A 21,817-nucleotide genomic window follows, 5' to 3' on the forward strand; every position below is an offset into this window, starting at 1 on the left:
CGGGACTAATATGAGTGAAAATCAGTACAGTAGGTACATGATTGTCGTAAATCCTAACAGGGTAACAGCCCTGTGTGTCCCTGTTTGTCACTGTCATTAAGGCCAAGGAGTACAGCTAGTCTATTTGCACAAATACTGCACACCATATGGTTAAAAGAGGTTCAAAAAAATCACTGCCATTATCAGTACAACCACTTCTTACAACAGAGGAGTGAACGGATAATTTCAGGTTATTACAACTTGGATCTTACTTCCGTAGCTTCAGCCATTGTTTCTAATGTATTGGATTATTTTATCTAAAATTGTACTCAACAAAATAATTGCTAAGATCTGGGCTCAAGGCAACATTGTTACATCAAAGATGATCAGACAGAGAGTGTCTACATAACTGTATTTGGAGCTAAATCCAAAGATATACACACCGAAAATATCATTAATATTCCCTCATTACACAGGACAACAGTGAGCAAGCTCCACCATGTTAAGCACTAGCCTGCATAGCATGCTAGCTAGTACCTACTGTACCTTGCTACATTGATGAAAAATATCAACGGAAAAATGTACATATAAATGTTATAAGCATGGAGAAGGATGAAACAGTTGTATAGATGATTGTAAGTTGATTTCCAGTAATAATAACTCTTTAACTAAACAGGGGGCCACTACCTTGTATCATAAACTTAAACACTTGTTAAAAGTTTAATGTGTCCATAGAAAACTAAATGAGTGAGTGAAATAAGAGGAAATTGGTGCCAATTTATATCAGTGCACTTTAATATAGCACCTTAAGGGGACTGTGAGAGCATGAAGGAAGTGCAATATTGGAATGAGCACAGGTTAAGTTTAGGGTTAAAATCCTGTTTTTCCTATTCTGTTATGCATTCATCTCCCATGAACACCTCACAATATGTGGCTTGGCACCCACAGTATCTGTCCCTTTGCTTTTTAATCTTCCAAGGTGTGGCCTTGATTGAGTTTGTCCACTGCTCACAGCTGAAGTTTTTTGTATTCACCATCAGCTGTCACAAGTTGGTCTGATATGCATGCTTCCCCACCTCCAACACCAAATCAATCACTGCAATTCAAAGCCTCTCAATTCTCAAAACGTTCCCCTCTGACAGGATTAAAGATCTGTAAACGATGCCTACATGACTGCAGCATCGATCAATTTACTTTCAATTAATGCTATATAATTAGCGCATCAAAACATTATGACAAGCAATTCCAGAGCTGCAAACACTATATAATTTGCCTGGCCAAATTATGTAACAGTGGCTGGTGTAAAGATGTGACAATGATGCTGAAGCACTTGTTTCCTGTTCTGGAAACTCTTCTCATCAACTGTAAAACCTACGCCCCCTGTGAGTTCACTTCATTCATTCTGGTTGGTGTTTATATTCCACTGCAGGCACATGTACACTAGGCAAAGTCGTCTGTATTGTGTCTAGCAGATAAACCCAGACTCTTCCTAAATACTATCAGCTGATTAAATACCTGATCAGAGAGGACAACATTTTAGCTCACTTTTCCACTGCAATCAACAGTGCCTATCACACAGTCCCCTGAGCTGCACTGGGACACTCATAGTCAAAGTCCACCTGGATCCCGCATACAGGCAGAAGTTAAAACTCTCTAAACCTGTTATGAGGAGAGGTGGACCCATGAAGTTATGGAGGATCTTGACAGATGCTTGGACTGTGTTGACTGGTATGTTTTCAGGACTACTACCAACAATCTGGATGAGTACACAGAGGCTGTGACATCATACATTAGCTTCTGTGAGTGTACCATCATTCACCAGGGTTAGTTGCAACAATGACAAACCCTGCTTCACAGCTAAACTCAGAGAGCTAAGGTTGGAAAAGGAGGAGTTTAGGAGTGGGGACAGGGACCAGTTTAAAGAGTCTAAATACAGGTTTAGCAAGGTGGTGAGAGATGCTTAATAACTGTACTTTGAGAAACTTCAACAGCAGATGTCGACTGACGGAAGCCGCCCCCTGGTCATGGCTGATCTACTGAAAACCAGCCTTTTTTGATCAGAGGTTGATCAATCGGTGCATCTCTACTACTGTCGCCCTGACCTATGTAATAATGAAGTATTTTAAGCGGCTTGTACTGTCCCACCTCAAAACCATAACGGAGGTCTGGTGGATGATGCAGTAAATTTGTATATCCACTTCATCGTCCAGCACCTGGACCCTGCATGAAACTACGCAAGAATCCTGTTTATGGATTTCAGCACCGCCTTTAACACCATCGTCCCAGCTCTGCTGCAAGACAAGCTCTACCTTCCTCTAAGCTGGGGAAACAGTCCATATGCAGATGGCAGAGCTCAACGCTCTGACAGTGGAGAAGGTTGTGGACTTCGCAAAGAATCCAGCCCCCCTCAACCCCCATCACCCTGTGTGAATGCCCAGTTGATGTTGTTGAATCCTTCTGCTTCCTAGGAACCATCATTTTCAAGACCTCAAGTGGGAGCTGAACATCAGTGACTGCACCAAGAAGGCTTATCAGAGGATGTAATTCCTGCAGCAGCTGAAGAAGTTCAGCCGGTCAAAGCCAATGCTCAAGGGCAGATTTATCTTGCCAGTGTGGAGGATTGAACCGGCGACCCTCCTGTCACAAGCTTGCTTCTGCTATCATCTTGCACATATTCTATATTGCACACATCCTCATACTTCATACTGAGAACTTTTGCACATTCCAGACATATACTCATATCTTACAATACTTTTTCATATCTTCTATTTTCAATTTGTTTTATCTTTCTTGTATTTTGCATTACTTGTCTGTTTTTGTCCTTACAATATGTATATTGTTATGTATCATCAGACCAAAGCAAATTCCTTGTAGGTGAAAATAAACCTTTTTCTGATTCTGAATTTTGATTATTTACCATATACAAGTCAGAATAAAGCCAACAGTGCACTAGGTACGCCCTCAAAGTGTATGTGTACAAATCTGTACCCATTTATTCTCTCCAGACCACATGTCACTGTGTATTTACGATGAGCCACTCAAGCGTTGCCTGCCGTCTGTTGGGAATAATTAGTGCACAGGTTGGTGACCTCTCAGGCATTGCTGCTCTATATCACACGCACATATACACTGTTCAACAGCCAGTTTTCTATTATTTTTCTATAGTAACCTATGAAATAAAAAGGAGCAGGAATGAATTAGTTCCTGCTGTATCAAACCTTAATAGCTGTTAATATATCTTTCTATGAATATCATAATTTACAAAGAAAAAAATAGTTCTATACAATATTAGTACTGATCCCCGACAGCAGACCTCACTATTAGGCTTCAGGTCATCATGATATTTTGTCTTCCACAAAACATTGCTTTCCTGAACAGAAATATCTGAATTGTGATGACTCACTGGGGAGAGAAAGACTGTGTGTGCTTGGATATGTTATTGTGCATGTGTGTGCATGTGTGTGGAATTTTCTTCCTGACAAAAATCCATTTGACTCTCATCTGAACTTTCCCATTAGTGAGTCGGTAAAACATCACTAACCTTGAAAGTTATATGTCTCACTTGAACATGCAGACACACACACACATGAATATCATATCTGGCAGGACAGAAACAGGCAGAGATAAGGGACAGGGGGCAAGAGGCATACAAGCTAAAGTTAAATGTACAGTAAATTATTGAAGAAAGGCAACACAGGAGCACAACTTTAATCATCCAAATCCCATTTGGTGCTTGTCAAGGCTAAAGGTCTTAAGCAGGACACACTGTCAGGATATTGGACAGAAAGTGGCAGCAACCACACTGTTGTAGCTCTGATGCAGCAAAATTTGTTTTCCATTTCTAAGAACCGATAGAACAGAGGATGCTGAGTGCTTTTGGAGAGCATGAAAGATGAAACCTGGTACACAAGGGGTCTTTGATTAAGAGTACTTCACTACAGTGCACGAACACTTGCAGGAACACACACACTCTTTGTTCCCGTAAAGTTGTAAAGTTGATGTGCACCGGACTGACATGAAAGCCACATCTCAGCAGCTCTCCAATGACCTCGCTGCAGACTCTACTTTTGACAATAAAAAAAAAAATAAAAAAATCTGGCAGGCACAAGCTGACCCCCCCCCCCCCAACCCAACCAACAGCCCTGTACACTCAGATATACATGCATTCACCAAATTCTGTCAACAGCCACAAGGGTGGGTAGCTTTATTTCAAGCTATTCCGACCCCTCACCCCCCCTGCCAATCCTTGTCTCAATTGTATGAAAGTAAGATAAGGTCAACTGGGATGCGATACTAATCCTACTTGATTTTGTTGGATACCTCTTCCCCTGTTCCCCAATCCCCTATATGCTATAGCTAGCTAACACACTAAGCACTGTAACAGGAATGACACAGGAATTTATTTTCCAACACATCAACACAGGAGCACAAATGGAAGATTTCTAGCAGTATAAAATGGGGACAGTATTGTATCAGCACATATGTATGACCATACATGTGCATGCTCATACATATAGCATAGTGACAGCAGCAGCAGTTTAACTCCATTGATAAGAGTGTTGTTGTTTTAGTCAGCCTCAGCTTTGATGTGCCAAGCTTCAGCACATTGCATAACTGAATGATGACAGAAACACACACACAGACACACAGACACACACACACACACACACACACACATACATACACAACCCCAGGCCCGGTCTGCACTATGGAGTGCCATCTCGAAGAATTAGCTTGCAAGTGGCAACACCAATGAGCAACAAGCAAAAAGAGGGGAAGAGAATAAAGATGCAACAAAACAGATAGAGGAATAAATGAATAAACAAATGATCTGTGACCGGAAAAGAAGCTCCCACACTCTTTAGGCAATAAACTGGAAAGGGAGCTTGACATAAGACACTTTCTCACCATTTACTAACCCGCTTTCTCTGAATACACTGAAGACAAGCAGAGAGAAGCTGGAGAGTTGAGGCTTATGGCTAATTACAATCAAAATCCATTATCATTATCACAAACATATAAATTACTTACAGTCAGCGTGCTGTTTGAAGCATCTGTGAACTGCTCTCTCAAACAAGAACCTATATCACATTAGAGTCAAATGGAAATTCCGTACATACATTGAAGTACAAGGAAATTTACAATCAAAGTTTATTCACAAAGAGAAATATGCATGTACACGCAGTGTGAAGCTCTCTGGAGAATGTGAGCTACCATTTGGACACTTTTACTTGTGGGTAATACACCAAAGGAAACCTTCTTTTACTTGCTGGGCTACAATTTCTATTTCAACATTTCAATTGTGCACTCCAATCAGCAAAGATATGGCTCAGTAAGGTTCTCCTCTGGCTGCAGACAAAGCTTGCAGGGTAGCACAGTTACTGAGTGAATCACAACGAAGATTAATGATGAAGATATGTCATAGTCAATCTGTGCTACGACCAAAAGCTGCACAGGGCTACTGCTGCCAGTCACAGCAGTTACTGTGTCTGTTTGTGAATGTGTGTGAACAAAGTTGTCTCAGCAAACATGTATGCGACAGCATGTGCAAACGTTTGCCCTACTGTGTATGTCAGTAAACATACAGTATTTGCGTGTGCCATTCACTAACACTTGTAAAAGTCAGCTACCATTATATGCTTGTGTGTGTGTGTGTGTGTGTGTGTGTGTGTGTGTGTGTGTGTGTGTGTGTGTGTGTGTGTGTGTGTGTGTGTGTGTGTGTGTGTGTGTGTGTGTGTGTGTGTGTGTGTGTGTGCATATATGTGAAGGCCTATTTGTGTGTGTTACCTCTGCCACCTCCTCACGTCTCTCTGAAATAATAACTGTGTGTGAGTGTGCGTGTGTCTGCCTCCATTTGTATTTGTGAGTCCTATGATGTCCTGTGCGTGCCGATGAGATAATCTGGCAGAGCATGAAGTGACAATTTGATCTATTGATCTGCATCTTGCTGTCTCACAGGGAGTCTTTGAGTTATAGTGCTACCATCACTCCTGTAACCACCCAGCAAACACACACATAAAAATACATACATATAAACTATTTGTTTTTTCTATTTTTTAAAAGCGTTTGTTTACATCCAGGATGGATCCTACCCATAACTGGAAAGCTGGTTATTAAGGCTACACATTACTAGGGCTGGGTATTGTTGACATTTTTCAAATCTAGTGCCAATAAGAAACTTTTTTGTAATTAGAGGAATAAATGTGTTTTTCAACACAAGCAGCCATAATAGAATTTTGCCTGATTAAAATACAGTTGTAAATGAGCAAATTTTCCATATTTTCAGATTTGAAATAGAAAATATCTGACCCAAGAATAAGACATTTTATGACCTAACCAATTATTAAACAACAATTCTCAACACTTAATTTTAGAGATCCAATTCAGTTAGTACTCAAAAATGTGAGGGTCTATACTGCCCCTTCAGGTTGCTGATGGGGTGGATGGACTACATTTCTTTCTGCTTATGAATTTCACACTTAATATTTAGGCAGGATGTGGAATATTTAGAAGCAAAACACTGTTGTATGAGCTCAATGTTGTAGCTGAGATGCGTTTTAATTTTCATAATTGACTGATTTCATGATTGCGCTGTATGCTCTGTTGAATGTCTTTTTTCTTTTTTTTTGCATGGTCATGTTTAGCTCCAATGAAGGTTCAAAATATCACCACCTATGATACTATCAAACAACCACCACCATCAAACTAAAGACCGAAAATTTCGTGTTGGGTTAAATTAGTTGGCTGGTTACAGAACAAGGACATAACAAAGGTTCCATCTAATACCTGCAACCCAACCTGTTACCACAAACATTTTGTCATAACACCCAAAACCAAAACTGCTTCTTTCATTCAGCATTTAACAATGTATTTCTGCTTACGTTTTGAAACTACATTGGAAATCCAGTGGATAGCTAATGTGCATGGACTGCTTACACAGCTAAACCTGTTTTTTAAATGCTCACAATTTATTTCGAAAAAGCTGTTTGCCAATGAGATATTCTGCAGAAAACAATTGAGAGCAGTGTGTGCACTTGGGCATATCTGTCTCACTGCATTACCACACACAGATCAATAAGGATTCTATTCTTGGCTATTAGATCCTGAAGCAGGGGATAACCTGCCTCTCTCACTCTTTCCTATCTATTCTCTTTCACTGCTCCACCTCATCTATCGGCCTCTTCTCTCCACTGGCTTCCCCACCAACCTCTATCTCTATTCCCCTCTTTCCCTCCTCCGGACAACACCAAAGGGACATTGCCATCTTCCCAGCTGGACAGTGGACGCAGAAGCAGAGTCAGTGGCAAGCATCAAACACGGGACAGTTTTGGGGGCGATCACAGAAATGATTGGCTTTATGGCTGGAGGGATCAGCTGTCTCCTCAGAGGATTCGCACACGTATAAACACATACACGCATTTTCGCTTGCACACATGTACATATCCACAGACACCCGTCCTGTTCCTGCTGTAATTCTCAGTCCTCTGCCACGCTGCCAGGCTGAGGTCCTTGATCCACCACTTCCTGTAATCCTCTATAGGAGAGGGGTGCAGCCAAATGTCCTGGCAGGCCAGCAAGTCAAGCAAGCACACATAGACACCAACATGCATAGACACCAACAGCCACCAGTAGCTACTAACTGAACATAATATCTATCTCCAGGATAGATATGTATCAGTGCAGGAGTCCCTGGACATTTTTCACAAAAACCAACTTGCAACTTTCCAATACACATAAACAAAAAACATCTGCAAACTGTAGCACAGCAACATCAAAAAAATATGAATCATGAAATCTCCATTATGCTCCCGTCCTGCCACGCAGGTATCATTGTCATCAGATAAAGAAACAAGGTTGACTAAACAGCAAATGACAGGGGAAGAGAACGGCACCGAAGAATAGATAGATGATTCCCAATTCACCTTCCCTAGACTCTGATAAGACTATCAGATCCACATCACTCAAACACAAGAGAGATTCCTATGTTCCATTTCAAAGTGACCAGTTTCAGCCAGCAGAAACCATCTGACAAGATCATTTCACCCAAACTCTGAATAGTCTGAGGGAGAGAATCTCTAAGCTGATTGGTTCTTTCATGCCACAAATTTACCCAGTCTGGAGCTCACGGTAGTAATGTACCAGCCAGCAAGACATGAGCCCCATTAAGATTATTCAACATTTCCTACATCATAGTATTTCTACCAGAGCAGGGATTCTCCTTTCCTCTAATGCATGGATGAAGAATTCATGCAGTTTCAGTTGAACCTTCAGGAACATTCAGTCATCTCGAGAAAAAGTGGTGGATTTTATCTTCTCTGACTCTCTCACTCTGATTTGAATAAGAACAGGAAACATATTAAAAAAGGTAAATGGGCCATCGTCTGACAATCACAAATCTGCCGCCTCACCCTCCTCTGTCTGCGAGTAGCTCTGTTTATATCCTCACCTTTCCAGTGCAGGTGAACTGAGTCTGAGTCACAAAGCTAGCTGCCAGCAGGTAGGAACGAGGGACAGCCAAGCGGGCAGCTCTTCATCACACCGTAATGAGCTGGCAAAGGTTGTTGGACAGGCAGGAGAACACAAGGAGGACCTGTTAAAGCAGCCTGACACAGGCCAGCTCGCAGGCGTTCTCTGAAACTATACAACTCCCTGCGGTGCCATTTCATTGCAAGCTGTTGTCCCTGTTTATGTAAACGTCCTCTTATTGCAAGGAAGCCGATGAACGCTACCTCAGCGAGCTACTTCTGCAGCTGAATGGCAGCACTTTCTTCAATATATGTATAAGTGCAGGCTTTTCACTGACCTTTACTGTGATTTAAAATGTGCAAGCAAGTGTGCAACAATCGAGCAAGGTCAGTGTAAGCAGCACCTAATTAGGCCTTTGTTTAAGAATTATCTTACCATATTACCACACCTAGAATTTGGATTTGAAGATAGAGACAAATGTAAGATTGTATTAGCTCACAAGCACATACAGAGCTCAAACTGGCAACCCGTGAATGCTGCCATTAACACTTCGGCACACTTTTAAAATATACTAACAACCCACCAATGCACATCAGCATCTAACTACAGACGTTCAAACATCTGTTCTCTTACCTGCTGCTGCCTCCATGGGATGCAAGGCCCAAATGAGCTGCCAAAAGACACAGTAACCTGTAAAAGCTCATTGATAACTAAAAGGATACAATCTGAGAGCTCCTCTCTGGGTGCCGATGGCCAGTATCTTCTGCACCGGGTCGAAAGCCATGGATGATGGCTGATATGGGAAGCCATGACGGACAGTCTGGGAGATCCGCCGGGAGATGGAGAAAGAGAATGTGTTAGAGAGGATATCAGTTTGCATTTCACAGCAAGGGTGTTGTTTTGTCAAAGGATGTCACACACCTGATTTTGGTAAACAAATGGCACAGATGGATGCGGAAAAGTGTTATGAAACAAATGTAAAGTCTGAAATTGCGCAAACAAGAGAAAATGAAAGACAGGAACAAATGGTCTCTCTATGCATGGGTACCCTGTTCTTCGTGATAGACTTGATATTCGGCTTTGCTATTAAGGATCCTTTTATAATCACAGGCCTATTTTGAGATTTCTTCTCTCTCATTTCTCTCTTTTTTAACCCATTTTTCTTTCTCTGACTGCCTCCCACATGAGGTCGTGATTACACTGAAGTCTAGAAAATGAAATACACAAAAAACACAACAATAAGGAGTATAATGATTTGTTGCAGAGCCTTCGACTGAAGTGCATCGCATTGTGAGCTGGTTTCTTTTTGTCCACCCTCTGTATATATGTATGTGTGTGTGTGTGTGTGTGTGTGTGTGTGTGTGTGTGTGTGTGTGTGTGTGTGTGTGTGTGTGTGTGTGTGTGTGTGTGTGTGTGTGTGTGGTGGGTGTGTGTGTGTGTGTGTGTGTGTGTGTGTGTGTGTGTGTGTGTGTGTGTGTGTGTGTGTGTGTGTGTGTGTGTGTGTGTGTGTGTGTGACTGAAGCTTTATGGCATCAGTCAGCCGGTGGTGGGCTGTTGGATTTGTTTGCTTAGCGGCAGAAGGCTAAAGCACATTACATAAGAAGCACTCAGTGCAGCAGAGACACCTGCCTTTCTCGCAGAGAAACACTACAGCAAGCTCCTGTCCAGACAGACAGCGACGGTGAAGGAGGGAGGTTAAAGTCTTGTTCACAGATACTTCATTAGGATGTCTGGCTGTTGATTAACATATTCAGGCTGATGTAGAAACCTGCAATCTCTCTTCTCGTCAGTAGACTACAACGTCCCCCAAGCCCTTAGATGTGTAGACTCAACTCCTGATTATGCCATCTTGTTTTCTAATAGTTTTTTTTCTTTTCTTTATTCCTTAGTCCCTCTGTCAACTTTAAAGATGATTGCGGTTTACTAAGGTGAACCTTATAGCAACTCTGCCGTAGTTTATGTTGGTGTTCCTCTGATTAAACAACAACAATAATCATATTACTCTACCATGATGTTAACTTCCAGTAGATAACAGAGACTTCTCCATGTTAAACAAGATGCAGACAATTGGTATATTGTGGCAGTTGACCTAAAGGTCGTGTTTTCAGCACAATGCCCCATAAGGAAAAGCAAACATTTTACAAGGATACTATCATTTACAATTCAAATGTACAAATAAAAACCTTTGCGAGAAATCACATTCAATTCTGTTACAGCTTTGCAAGTTCATGTGTGGGGTAAATCAATATGAGCGTAGGGCACACGGGGGAAATCCAGATTTAACATTACAGGGGACTAAGATGTAGCACACACAGCATGTAAATTGCATGAGGGTTTATTAACCCCATCCATTGTTGTGGCCAATTCAGAAAAGGAAGGTCAGAGCTGTTTTGTTTTTTTTTTTTCAAACAGGCCCCCACTTCAGGCGCCATCAGTCCCCAATGGATCAATGATCTGGGGGCAAAGTAGTGAGTGTGTGTGTCAGTGTGTGTGACTGCTCAAGTTATTCCTCATGTTGTGGAGACATAAATCTGTTTGCACAGTCATGTTGTGGGGACTTGCCTCCATTATGGGGGAAAAAAAGCAAGACCCTTTAATGTAAATCTTTCATTTTAGGGTGAAGACTTGATTCTAAGTTAATGTTATGCTAAGGTTAGGGTAAGGTTTAGCATTAGGCAAGTAGTGGTTATGGTTCAGGATAGGTCTTCAGGATATGAATGTAAGTCAATGTGATGTCCTCTAAAGTGGTGTGTGTGTGTGTGTGTGTGTGTGTGTGTGTGTGTGTGTGTGTGTGTGTGTGTGTGTGTGTGTGTGTGTGTGTGTGTGTGTGTGTGTGTGTGTGTGTGTGTGTGTGTGTGTGTGTGCAAGGAGAGGGTGAGAGAGTTAAGTATGAGGTGTGTGTATATGAGAGGAGAGAAGGATAAATATGGGTGAGGAAGAAGGGGATGAACACTGCAAGGAAAAGACAATGCAAAAAGGGAACACACGCACACACAAACCAAACCAAACATCAACCAGAAATCACCCTTTTACTAATCCAAACCCAGCAGATTATGCAAGAAGGGATCAGTTTGGCCCAACCCCTCGATGTAACAGTTCATGCCAAGCGCACATACAGAAAACGGTGGCATTTAACACAGGGGTAATATCTTCTACTATCATACCCGAAATAAATAGATGGTTTATGCCACTGAACTGCAATTACCAGGCAGAACATGTAACCATATTGGAACTTGTTTATTGTCCTGTCGACTGAGCGCACTCGCCATACAGTATGCGCAGTGTAGTTATCTAGGTATAGGCTGTGTGCTATGCTTTGGGATGGCACAGAACGCTTTAATGATTGCCTTTCTAAAAAGGACATTTTGCCAAAGAGTAAATAGACCTTCAGCCAGCCAGGTGCTTATTTTAATTTAGAAGACTACGGAGTAAAATGGTTTACCAATTCATTAATTTACTGTGTGAACGTAGCCCACTTGCACCTGCTGTATCCTGGGATGGGATAAGTGCACTGCAAACTGTGCATAATAAGAATAAAAGACTACATGCGGAGGGGTTAGCCGTGATGAATACAGCTGTATAATAAAATCATCAGTCTCGCCCACCTTGCAGAGCTGGAAATGGTCGGACTGAAGGGTCTCCTGGATCAGATGGTTCTCCTGTGGCCCCACATGGACAGACGGGGTGGAGGAGGACGCCTCCTTCAAGCCGTCCAGCACCTTCCTGATGTTGAACTTCTTCATTTTCAGACTGCAGAGCACAGAATTTGAGATCACCCGCAAAAGATAAAGGGGATAGCCACTTTCTCTCTCTCAAACACACACACACACACGCTCTCTCTCTCTCTCTCTCTCTCTCTCTCTCTCTCTCTCTCTCTCTCTCTCTCTCTCGCGCGCGCGCGCTCTCTCTCTCTCTTCTGATTTCCTTTGTAAATCTCACATTTTAATGCTTGTTTTTTAGCGCAGTCTCCATGCTGGAAGGCTCTGCCCGCACTGCACAGGTTGCCTCTTGGCGTGTGAATTTGTAGACGGCCGTTGAGATGTTGGTGCGTCGGTGTAATTTGCTCGGAGTCCGTGCTGTGCCCCACTGCGTCTCGGTGGCTCTGCTCTTCCTCTCGGCTTCCCTCCCTCCCCTGCTGCAGCTCTTGCGCATGTCTGACAGAGCAGAGGCTTCAACACAAATCCCGCCACCTTACCATCTCTCTCTCTCTCTCTCTCTCTCTCTCTCTCTCTCTCTCTCTCTCTCTCTCTCTCTCTCTCTCTCTCTCCTCCTTTCATCTGCCCCCAGCGACAACGCCCCCCTCCCATCCCTCTCTCCCACGCACACATAGTAGGTTTTGCTCCACTGCACCTGGTGATGCTGGTGATGTTGGGATGCTGCAGCAGTGTGAGTGTGTATAGAAAGAGAAAAGCAGACAGACAAACAGACCGACAGGGGCTCAGTCCTTTTCCATCCACTACACACCCTCGTTCTATCCACTCCGCCTCTTGAAGCTTCGCCATATTAAAGGCCATAACAAACCACAGTGGATAGTGGAAGTGCACCATAAAATCTTGCGGTGCCAGAATGTAGAATTTGGCGGGGGGGGGGGGGTAAAAACACCACGTGCCACATGTTTCTTATAATGTAATTTTTAAATCAAAAATGATGTGAAGAAAATGTATCACTTTGTCCAAAAACTCATTTGACTTTTTACTTGCATGTCCAGGGCATCCATTTTAAAGAGAACAGATCATGTAAGTATATTACAGGACACAGTACTGTGTGCTAATTTGGTTTCTTTATTTAGGAGATGAAACCAAGCAATGCCTTTTGAAGCAATGTGTCTATCTGTATCCATGGTGATGGCTGTTTCCTGCTTATGGTGGACTCCCACAGTTTACCTGTTATTTACACCCTCCCCCTGAATATGGAAAACCCTGCACAGCTGCAAGTGCGACCTCATGCAGCAGGAGTAATATTTAACAATGAGAAAGGTAGTGAGGAGGGTTTTGAATGGAAAAAGCCCAGAGGTGACCTTACATGTCCCTCCCTGACCTTAACTGTGATGCTTAACTGAACTTAACTGGCGTCATCTTAACTGATGCAACACATCAAATGTCAAAAGCCAGACCTCAGAGTTCATCCAGCCATGAGAATCCTTATCCAAATCGAGGGTTACTATAAGGACAGAGGGTGTGATATGCTATGATGTCAAGATTTCAATTATGCAGTTTTATCTTCTGCTTTTCTAATACTGGGGTATAAATCCTTTAAATTAAAAACTGTTCTCACCATGAAAGCATTAAATTAGGATTTAATTATCTTGCAGAACGTTGTGCTTCAGCTCGGGACATCTATGTTTGAATTCTCTTCAAATTATTATATATTATTTGCAATATACTGTAGCAGATACGTTGAAGTGATGCAGTTAATTAGCATTTGCTAGTTCATGTTCTCATTGTGTCCGGTTTCCTCTCACAGTCCATACACTAGTTATTTGGTAAGGTTGTAAGTGTGAATCACTGTCTATATCAGTGTAAAACCTGTGATGGACTTGTTGAGGGGTAACACAGCCTCTTTCCCAACGTACGATAAGATACATAAGGTTCCAGGATACAAAGGATATTAGCAGCGTCGCAAAATAAGAAAATACATTCTACTTGGTTGTGATGTTCTCCTGAACATTAAGCCTGAGGATAGTAATTATGATAAATTCACTACATCTGGAGTGTGGGATCAATGCATGCATCCTACTAGACTTTTTATATATATATATTTATAAGTCCTCTCCAAATTCATAACCTCCATACACCCCACTAGCAACAACACTGTGTTAAGGCCATGAGCTCAAAATGGCCCTTAAGAGTCTAAAAAACAAACAAATGTGCGTGTCCAAATAAACCTCATCACCTCAGTGGCCCGCATCATGGTATTCTTTCAGTACGACTGACAGACAGTGATCTATCAGGGGCAGCTACAATAAAGATCTACCACTCAAGACAACTTTATCACCGGTAATGTTTCCCCAAAGAGCTTAAGAAAGATGAGTTCAGAACCTTAGTGCAGCTGTGTGTGTTTGTAAGGTCACAGATGGAAGTACCAGCCTTGACAAGCTCAGCTGAGGCTGCTCATGCTTGAGTGACACTGACGTTGCCACCTGTTTGAGCTGTTTGCTAACACGCTCATCTTCGACAGCAGGCACAGGGGTGCAGCAGCGGAAGTAATAGCTGTGTTTGCGCTATTGCTAACACCTGATGCCAACTCAGTCCTAAAGTGGAGAAAAGTCCAAAAAAGGGCATTTCTATGCGCGCCAAGATGACATATTGTGATAATGCATTCTGATTATATGTGCCAGTCTCTATGTGTTTCCACGTAAGCTGTCCTTTGTTGAGACACAGCTGATGTAAAGGATGCATCAAGGAAAGGAAGATGCTATTGAATAAAAAGGACACAAAAAGATATAAAGCAAATTATTAATTCAGTAATCCATATCATGGTGGCTTGAGAACAATTGTTGCAATAGTGATTTGCATAATGAACTGAAATTGACCACACGCACCTTCCAACCCCAACTGATATCTCCTGATCTAGAATACATTACGCAGGCAAACAAAGAGGTCCTTATTAGTCAATCCTTGCATGTGTGTGAGTGAGTGAGTGATGTGGGAGGGGAGGGCCTTTGGCGAGTCTGACATCAGTGATTTAATTTAGCACCATTGTGTTGTGGCCAGGCCATTCATCTAGCTGTATTGTATGTATGTGTGTGTGTTGTATTTAGAGTCTGACTGCTGTGTTTGTGCTCTTTGATAAGGCTTTCCACTGAGGCAGCGCTGTATTAGAGGGGGTTTTTTTTGTTCTTTTTTTTATGAAGGGGCAAAGTGCAAGGAGAGCAGGACAGAAAGGAAAGAAAGAGGGCGGTAAGACAAGAGGTGGGGTTGTAGGATTAGGGTTATTAGGGCCCGAGCGGCGACTGCAAGTCGCCTGGCGAAAGCCCTATTGAAATTGTAATGTTTATTATTATTATTATTATTATTATTATTCTTCCGACATTTCGTGCCCTAATTTCGCCCCTTTCCCAAATGCGAAAATGCTTATACTTTTGCACGGACGTCCGGCCTCATCCGAAATTCGATATTTTTGGGTGGTCGCAGAATGGCCGACGCAGAATGGCGGAATAGCGCCCCCTACAAAGTCCAAAAATGCCCATAGGGAATTTTGCTAACTTTGTCCTATGCTCACAAAATTCGGTACATATATGTATTATACCCACATATGCAAAAAAGCCTCTTGACCTCATGACCTCAACCCAACAGGAAGTCGGCCATTTTGGTTTTGATTTTTCCCGCCTAAAATTAACTCCTCCCACAGCGTTCGCCCGATCAAGTTCAAATTAGGTACGCAACATATCCAGGCCTAGCTGAGCTTAACTTGTGCTCTGCGCATCCGTAGGTCAAAGGGCGTGTCTGCCAGGGCTCAACTAACTTTGGCGTGCTCGCCATGTACATACGAGTGACTCTCACGCCCACATACTTCATCCAATCAGCTTCAAACTTGCTGGACATGATGATGGCTCCGCCCTGAACGTCCCGATATAATAACTTCCCACGTAACTCATAGTGCCCCCCGGTGGTAACAGGAAGTGAACTTAAATTCATGAAAAATACATAGTTGACCCCATCAACTTCATTCAACTTCTAAAACATGCAGAACCAGTTGGTGAAGCTACATTATGAACACTGTGAAGCTACGAGTAATGGCGTCCCTGTGGGGGCGTGGTTACCATCAATTCCTCGCCATGAAAATACGTTTGGCTTTTTGATGGCTTTATTGAACACGTATCATCATGAAAATTGGTACACAGGTCCAGGGTGCCGACCTCAACGTCTCCATTCGCTCATAGGCGATCTTACTCGTGTCGCCCCCTAGTGGAAACAGGAAGTGCCATATTTTACATAATCATTGTGCGATTTCCACAAAACTTCACATGTGTAATCACTGTCCCACCCTGAACGCAACCGCTTGTGTTTTGTTACACTCTACTGCCCCCTGGTGGATGAACCATCAACCTCTCATAACTCCTTCATGCTTTGTCCAATTCACTCCAAACTTCACATGACTGATGAGTGGCCGCCCTGAACACACCAGACCACACCAGACCATATGTGTAACTACCTGTGACTGCCCTCTACTGGATGAACGAAACATTGCATTTTTGGCCTCCTTCCAGGTTTTTTCTCACTTTCTGCTTCACGCCACAGCCCCGCCATGCCTCAGGCCCCGCCGGTGCATGGGTGAGCGAGGGCCCGCCATCGCCGCTTGCGGCTTTATTTATATGTCTGACCAATATTTGGTTGTAATGCTGCATGTTTAATGCAGTCAGGATTATTTTATTCTCTGTCATAATCTTCATAATTATTTTTTTACTGAAAATGCTAGCAACACAACCTGAGAAAAAATGGAATAAAGCTTTTAGTGCAACAGTGTGCTGTAGAAACACATTAAAGTAGCCCATACTGTATATAACATGAGATGTTTTTGCACAGCCTTTTTCAGAGATCACTTGACAGTTAGTGGATAGGTTCACAATTTTTTTCAAGTTTGTCTTAAAATAATATTCAGGTCCCCCAAATGAATACTGAAATAGGTTTGTCTTGCCATAATCATTCAGCGTTCATTTGGGCACCTGACTATTGTTGTAAGACAGACTTGAAAAATGTGAGCCTATCCTTTCAGTCCAGCTTTGTATTTCTGTAGTTTATTGAGGTCTTTTAATCTTATGAAGTCAGTTTAATTTCTTGCAGGTTGAACTATTTTCTACAGCACATTAAACTCCATTCTTAGGGACAACTGTGTGTGGACCAACACCTACATCAGTGCAGAACATCCTGCCTCTGTAGCCCCTTCCATTATCCATGTATTATCATTCAACACAACAACCCTGGGAAATATGCAAATTGAGTACATACTGATCTATTAGCTGTCATGCACATGAGCAGAGAGCTAATCCAGTGCTAATACCAGGTCAGAGGTGAGGCTGGATGAGCTCGGATATGAGCCATGGCAACTATGACAGACTGTATCAAGCAGCTAGTGCATTCGTGTTATGCCCACTGGCTTCAGTCAAATGCCTTGAACATACATCACTGGTGGCACACATCTGGCTCAGGCAATGCTGAGCTCCTCTATTACAACACCGAATCAAAATGCACTCAATCTATACTTGTTTATTTTTTTAGACATGTTTTTACTTCTTCTTCATAAAGACACACATACAGATACAGTGGAGGGGAAAGTGTGTTGTTGGACTGCAGTTTGCAGAGTAAAGTGAAACGCCTACTCGAAGCAAATTTGCATACATTACACAGATGTTTGCATAAAGATTATGAATATGCATCAACCATGTACATACATACACCATGTACATACTGTACATCTATGCAGCACAAATGTACCCTGATCTTAATACAATACCTTTACTCTGATTACATTTGAATTGTATTGGATTCAAGAAAATGTGTTATAAATGTTTCTATGGAATGGTAAATATCACAACATTGCTAAAATGAACTAATGTAAAACTACAAAATTTCCCCCTGGGGACAATAAAGAATGAATCTGAAAAAACTAATGTGCCATTACACCCCCCAAAAAAACTTGAAACAGCTAAAATACTCTTTCCATTGATGGAGTAACTCTACATTTAAAAATCAAATATGCAGTAAAAATAAGTGTCCTTACACACAGACAATTTACCTCTAATGGATTTTACCCACTTAAACTCTCACAGATGACCCAACAGCTACAGACCTTGTCACACTCTCAAACACTTATGAATGATCCATCCCCAGCACCACACTGTGCAGCCTCAAAGCTCAGCATCACAGTCAGCCCTGTTTGACCCCTATCGCAGCAGAGTCCCTATGCTGTCTGGAGGAAGTGAAAAACCCAGAGGGACACAGGGGACAACAGTAGGTTACAAAGATTTGGGGCGTCTGCCTGTCATGCAGAAGGACTGGAGGGACAAGGACCTTCTGCCCTCACCGGCAGCTGCAGTTAATCAAGCAAATTATAGCACACCTGAGTTTAGAGCTTACAACCCTAAAGCCTCCCTGCGGCATTCAACCGCTGTGTCCTTATCCAACAAGTATATTTGGTAGAGCACCATAACTAACAAGTGAGAGGACGTACAGTATCATCATATAACTCTCTCTCTCTCTCTATCTCTCACACACACACACACACACACACACACACACACACACACACACACACACACACACACACACACACACACACACACACACACACACACACACACACACACACACACACACACACACACACACACACACACACACAAAGTAGGTCCATGTGATTAAAAGTAATAAACAGATAGACAAGTTGTTTAGTCACAAGGACCTTCACACCAACTAAATAGTCAGTAGGGAAAAAGGAAACATACCAAGCTAACACAAATACAGACAATATACATTGAAGAAAGAGAGCGAGAGAGACACACACACATAAATGCACAGCAGCCCCAGAGGGCTTGCAAGTTAATGAGCCGCTACCTATAAGGGAACACTTGATTGTCTCTGCCTGGTTAAATATGAGGATGGTTTCAATGTCAAACATTCCTCCTCCAAATACACATGTAAATATGTCACATGTGGAAGGTACCAAAGCTTAGAGGTACATCTGTAAATATCCCTTCACACAGTCCCATGCCTTCAACCCTTATGGTTACAGAGAGGCTTATAAATATTGATGGAAGGATAAAAGAGATGAGGAGATGGGGGTGGAGAAATTGAAAACACCATAAAGCCTTCATCACATCCATAGCGTTCCCAATCAAAAATTCTTCAGCTAATTCTAGAATAAGTCATTTTTTCACAAATAGGGAAGAAAAAAGAAGAGAGGAGAAGAGATTTGTCCCCACCAACAGAACAGTTAGTTCATATTATTTGATTAAGCTTTCAAGGTCATAAGGTCATACATCCCAAACAAGCCAGAAAATGACTTAACTTGCGTGTGTGTGTGTGAGTGTGAGAGAGAGAGAGTGCGGTATAAGCTGACCATCAACACACAAACACAAACACACACATACATACAGTGGATCAGATGGATGCCACTATTAAAGGAAAGGGCATTGCCAGTGTTAGCATTGCAGTGACACAGGACCTCTGGGAGGACAGATTCTTAGACAGAGGCTGCAGTCAGCATGCCGCCAAAATTAAGTTTACTTAAACCAGTCATCCAGAGTTTGAAGAAAGAGACATGGGAGGTGAATACCACTTTGTCCTCAGTTCAATGTCACTGACTCAGTGAGTCGAGACCACTACTACTGGCTGTCCTTTTAAGGAGCAGAGGGGAAAACCAATACCATTCAATCAAACGCTACAATGATTTCCCTGGTAGCAGGTTGGACAGGGACCCAATTCATTCTCTAGTACTGACTGAATTCAAAAAGTATCACTAACCCTAATGCACATTCATATGCATATTTATGCAAGGGAAATGAGGCAAAAATGGATTTGAGTGTGTGTGTGTGTGTGTGTGTGTGAGAGAGAGAGAGAGAGAGAGAGAGAGAGAGAGAGAGAGAGAGAGAGAGAGAGAGAGAGAGAGAGAGAGAGAGAGAGAGAGAGAGAGAGAGAGAGAGAGAGAGAGAGAGAGAGGTCTCCTGTCCTGTTACCCAAGATAGCAATAATCAATGCTGAGCACAGGACAGGTTATCGATGATTCCCTTGTACAGCCACCCCCTGTTGGTTTCAACTCTAATCAATTTGCACTTTATCAAATCAGCACTTCACCATGACCATGTCGCTGTTGCTGAACTGGTGTGGCCACACATTGATTCCTTTCTGTCCACACAATAAAGGTGAAAGTCTGTTAAGAATCATTACCTTGCTTTGAAAGCACTGCATGCAGCTTTCATATCAAAAGTGCTACATTTTGCCTCTTATTCTCCCATTCAGACACACACATGGTGGCAAGCTACCATGCCAGACACCAGCTTGGCATTTGGGAGCAATCTGGGTTCACACTCTTGCTTAAGGACACTTTAACATGTGGACAGGAGGAGTCGGGGATTAGTGGATAGCCCACTCTACCTGCTTAGCCCCATCTAAACTAATATATATTAAAATAAAAGGGGAATGTGGTGCAAAACAAGGAGGTGCTGTGAAATTCAGCCTACTTATTTTTCCTCAAGGATCAGTGGTTTTATAGTGAGCCATCATACTGACCAACTCCCCTTGTTCTGTATCCTTAAAGCCTCTGATGGTAAATTAAGTTTCTCAATTATCCCCCATGATTGGCAAAGGCTATTCTACAATCCAATATAGTGAGATGACACCCCTGTGTTATTGGCAACCTGATACCTCCTGGTTCTACTGTGTAGGGCAGAGCAGGTAAACCCAAGTGCAGACACAGGTGAGGAAAAAGAGATAATGATAGGAACAAAGTATTTTTTTAATGATTTATTTTTGGGCTTTTTGCCTTTATTTACACAGTAAATGGCAGAGATGCCGACAAGAAGCAGGGAGAGAGAGAGAGAGGGGAATGACCTGCAGCATAGGTCCCTGGCCGGATTCGAACCAGGGAAGCTGCGATTATGTGGCATGTGCTTTAACCACTAAACCAACAGGGCGCTCCCAAAATATTTATTTTAAGGCAAGGCAAATATAATACAGGCCTAGGGAAGCTTGGACTGGTACCTTGGAAGTTGGGGCTAAGGCTAGGGCTGGCAAGGTGATGGACAACTTGGACACTGGAGATGAGCAGGGCAGGAGAGCTCAGGTGATGGGCCAAGGACAGAATAGAAGCAGAGCAAGGACCCTCAAGCAGATGGCCTGGGGGCTGGAAACCATGACTGGAAGATAGGATAGATGAACGGACAGTGACCAGAAAGCAGGATGGGCAGAATAGCTCTGGAGATCAACAATGTAAGCAGGACCACTCTAGAGGCCAACGAAGTAGGCAGGGCCACTCTGAGGAGGGTCAATGAGGGAGGCTGGACCCTTTAGAGGTTGACAATGTTGGCGGGACAGCTGTGGAGGTCAACAGAGATGCTAAAGGCAGGAACCTTGAGGGCTGGGGTGTAGATGCAGCCACTTAAAAGCGTGGCCAAGAGGCTGAAGGTCAACAGAGACAGCTGACTGCTGCAGGACATTGATGGAGCTGACAGCTTGATGGCGAGCAGGCCAAGATACCCCCTAGCCAGGGGCCAGTCACATAATACACAGGCTTGGAGCTAGCTGGCATGGCTTCTCTGCTGTTCCAGAGGGGAGCTGGGGGGAACAGGGAAACATAGCTGGAATAAGAGGCATGGGAGGAGCAAGATAAGGAACAGAGTTAACATCACATTTCCAGTAAATAGACACTTCCTGGG

The 21,817-nt window shown here is 42.8% G+C and overlaps 1 protein-coding gene across 4 annotated transcripts in view; it reads right to left on the reverse strand.

Moving 5' to 3' along the window:
• Positions 1–12,188, reverse strand: part of stxbp5a (syntaxin binding protein 5a (tomosyn)) — a 103,451-nt gene extending 91,263 nt beyond the window's left edge. For all 4 annotated transcript variants that reach the window (XM_062437148.1, XM_062437150.1, XM_062437151.1 and 1 more), the window contains exons 1-2: positions 12,051–12,188; positions 9,168–9,265 (exon numbers count right to left, since the gene is read on the reverse strand). In XM_062437148.1, the coding sequence (XP_062293132.1) occupies positions 9,168–9,265; positions 12,051–12,188 (236 nt within the window). The remainder of the gene's footprint in view (positions 1–9,167; positions 9,266–12,050) is intronic.
• Between the last annotated feature and the right edge of the window lie 9,629 nt (positions 12,189–21,817).

This window comes from Scomber scombrus, chromosome 17 (assembly GCF_963691925.1).
Source record: "Scomber scombrus chromosome 17, fScoSco1.1, whole genome shotgun sequence".
Taxonomy (NCBI): domain Eukaryota; kingdom Metazoa; phylum Chordata; class Actinopteri; order Scombriformes; family Scombridae; genus Scomber; species Scomber scombrus.